Source organism: Otolemur garnettii, unplaced genomic scaffold, assembly GCF_000181295.1.
Source record: "Otolemur garnettii isolate 467f Iridium unplaced genomic scaffold, OtoGar3 scaffold00228, whole genome shotgun sequence".
Taxonomy (NCBI): Eukaryota; Metazoa; Chordata; class Mammalia; order Primates; family Galagidae; genus Otolemur; species Otolemur garnettii.
The window spans coordinates 1,904,668-1,906,394 of NW_003852623.1; the positions used below are offsets into that span (position 1 = coordinate 1,904,668).

A 1,727-nucleotide genomic window follows, 5' to 3' on the forward strand; every position below is an offset into this window, starting at 1 on the left:
AAAAAAAAAAAAAAAAAAAAATTCTAAATGGAAACTACTGTCTTCAATTAAACTTAGACATAAAAATGAATGCCTTTTCCTGACCACAGTACAAATGTACAGTTATTAATCGAAATCTACAGTTCCTATCAACAAGATGTCAATGGCCTTCAAACTAACCATCTTCATCTCTGTATGTATGAATCTCACCTTTATCTGACTTTTCATCCACAGAATATTTAAAAAACTTCTGTCGCTCTTCAGCTTGATTCCATAGGCTAAGACCTCGAAGGAGCTCTGCAGTGTCCTTCTGAGAGCAGTGTTGTGCAATAACTTTCTTTTTAATATCCTTGAGTTCTTCATAGGTAAAATATTCCATTAACATGGGCTGGAAAACCTAAATTAAATTAAACAAAATATTCTTAAGGAAAGATGCTTAGTTAGTTTTGCTATGGCTCAAGTGTAGTATTATGACCATGTACCTCAAAGAGATCACAATTTTAGTTATCACTGGGTTAATTAATCTAAAAATTACAGAGTAAAGTATCACCAAAAGATCTTTCTTGCTAAACTCTCTCCAGCAAATACACGTAAATTAATCCCTAACCAATCTTAAAACATCAGGACTAGAAGATTTTTCCCTCAGAGATTATCAAACACTCTTAATCACTCTTCTGCTGTTGGACATTTAAGTCAGTACTGCCTTCCAGGACTGTAGTAACCGAGCCGCTACCTCACAGGAGACAGAGGACACAGTGTCCTGGAAACACGAAAGGCAGAGGTTTACTGAGTCCCTGACTCTTCACTGTTGTTTCTGAATTCTGGGGATGTTTTCTTCAAATCATTATTTTAGTACAGTGGTTCCTATGTTAAACAGATGCCTAAGGCCCAACCTCCAATTTACAGAATTAGAATCTTTAGAAACAGAACCAAGGCTTTGTTTTGTTCCATAGATGATTCTGATGGGCATCACAGATTACAAAACAGGGCTCTAATAACATGCCAATGCCTCCCACCAGACTTAATTTCAATTTAATAGGTCTGGATAGGGCTTACCAAGTAGGATTGTTTTTATTAATACCAATCAGATTATAAGGTGAAGTTAAAGTTGAGAATCACTATGGTAACTGATTTACAGCCGTTTCTCACCCTGACGTTCATCTCATGATAGAGAAAAAAGAGAAAAGTGAAAATGTTTTGCCCATCCCTTTAATGGTATCCCAATGATATTAAGCATGAGAGTGGTACATTTAAAACCACCATTTAATTATTAAAGTCTACTACTGAAAAATACACTAAAAATTCTTTAACACTTTGATTACCACAAGAAAAAAGCCCTGTGTTCAATAGTAGGTGAGTTAAAAACAATTCACGTGGCAATTAATGTGTTAAACTTAACACAAAAATAGAGTAAATATTAAAAGTTTAAAAAATCCTCTGAAAGTTCTGACAAGACTTCAATATTAACATTTAACATAGCGCCATTTATAAATAAAATATAATTATTTTCTAAGTACAAAGCAATTAAAGCAATCAATGAAAAGAAACAACCTTTCTGAGGAAACAAAACTAATACATTTTTCTTAGTTTTTCTTCAATTCCTGAAAGGAAATGGAGGCTTCTGTCCATCAACCAGACATATTTTCCTATTTGTTACTTTGAAAAGCCTCTAAGGCAAAAGAACATTTGTCTCTGTCAGGGAGATGCTGTCTCTACTAAAAGAACCCACAATAACTAGCTGGGTGTGG

At 34.2% G+C, this 1,727-nt stretch overlaps 1 protein-coding gene across 1 annotated transcript in view; it reads right to left on the bottom strand.

Moving 5' to 3' along the window:
* The window catches only part of FBXL5 (F-box and leucine rich repeat protein 5), a 33,472-nt gene that overhangs the window by 25,900 nt on the left and 5,845 nt on the right, over nt 1–1,727 (bottom strand). The window contains exon 3 of the mRNA XM_003802036.3: nt 190–376. Coding sequence (XP_003802084.1) covers nt 190–376 — 187 coding nt within the window. The remainder of the gene's footprint in view (nt 1–189; nt 377–1,727) is intronic.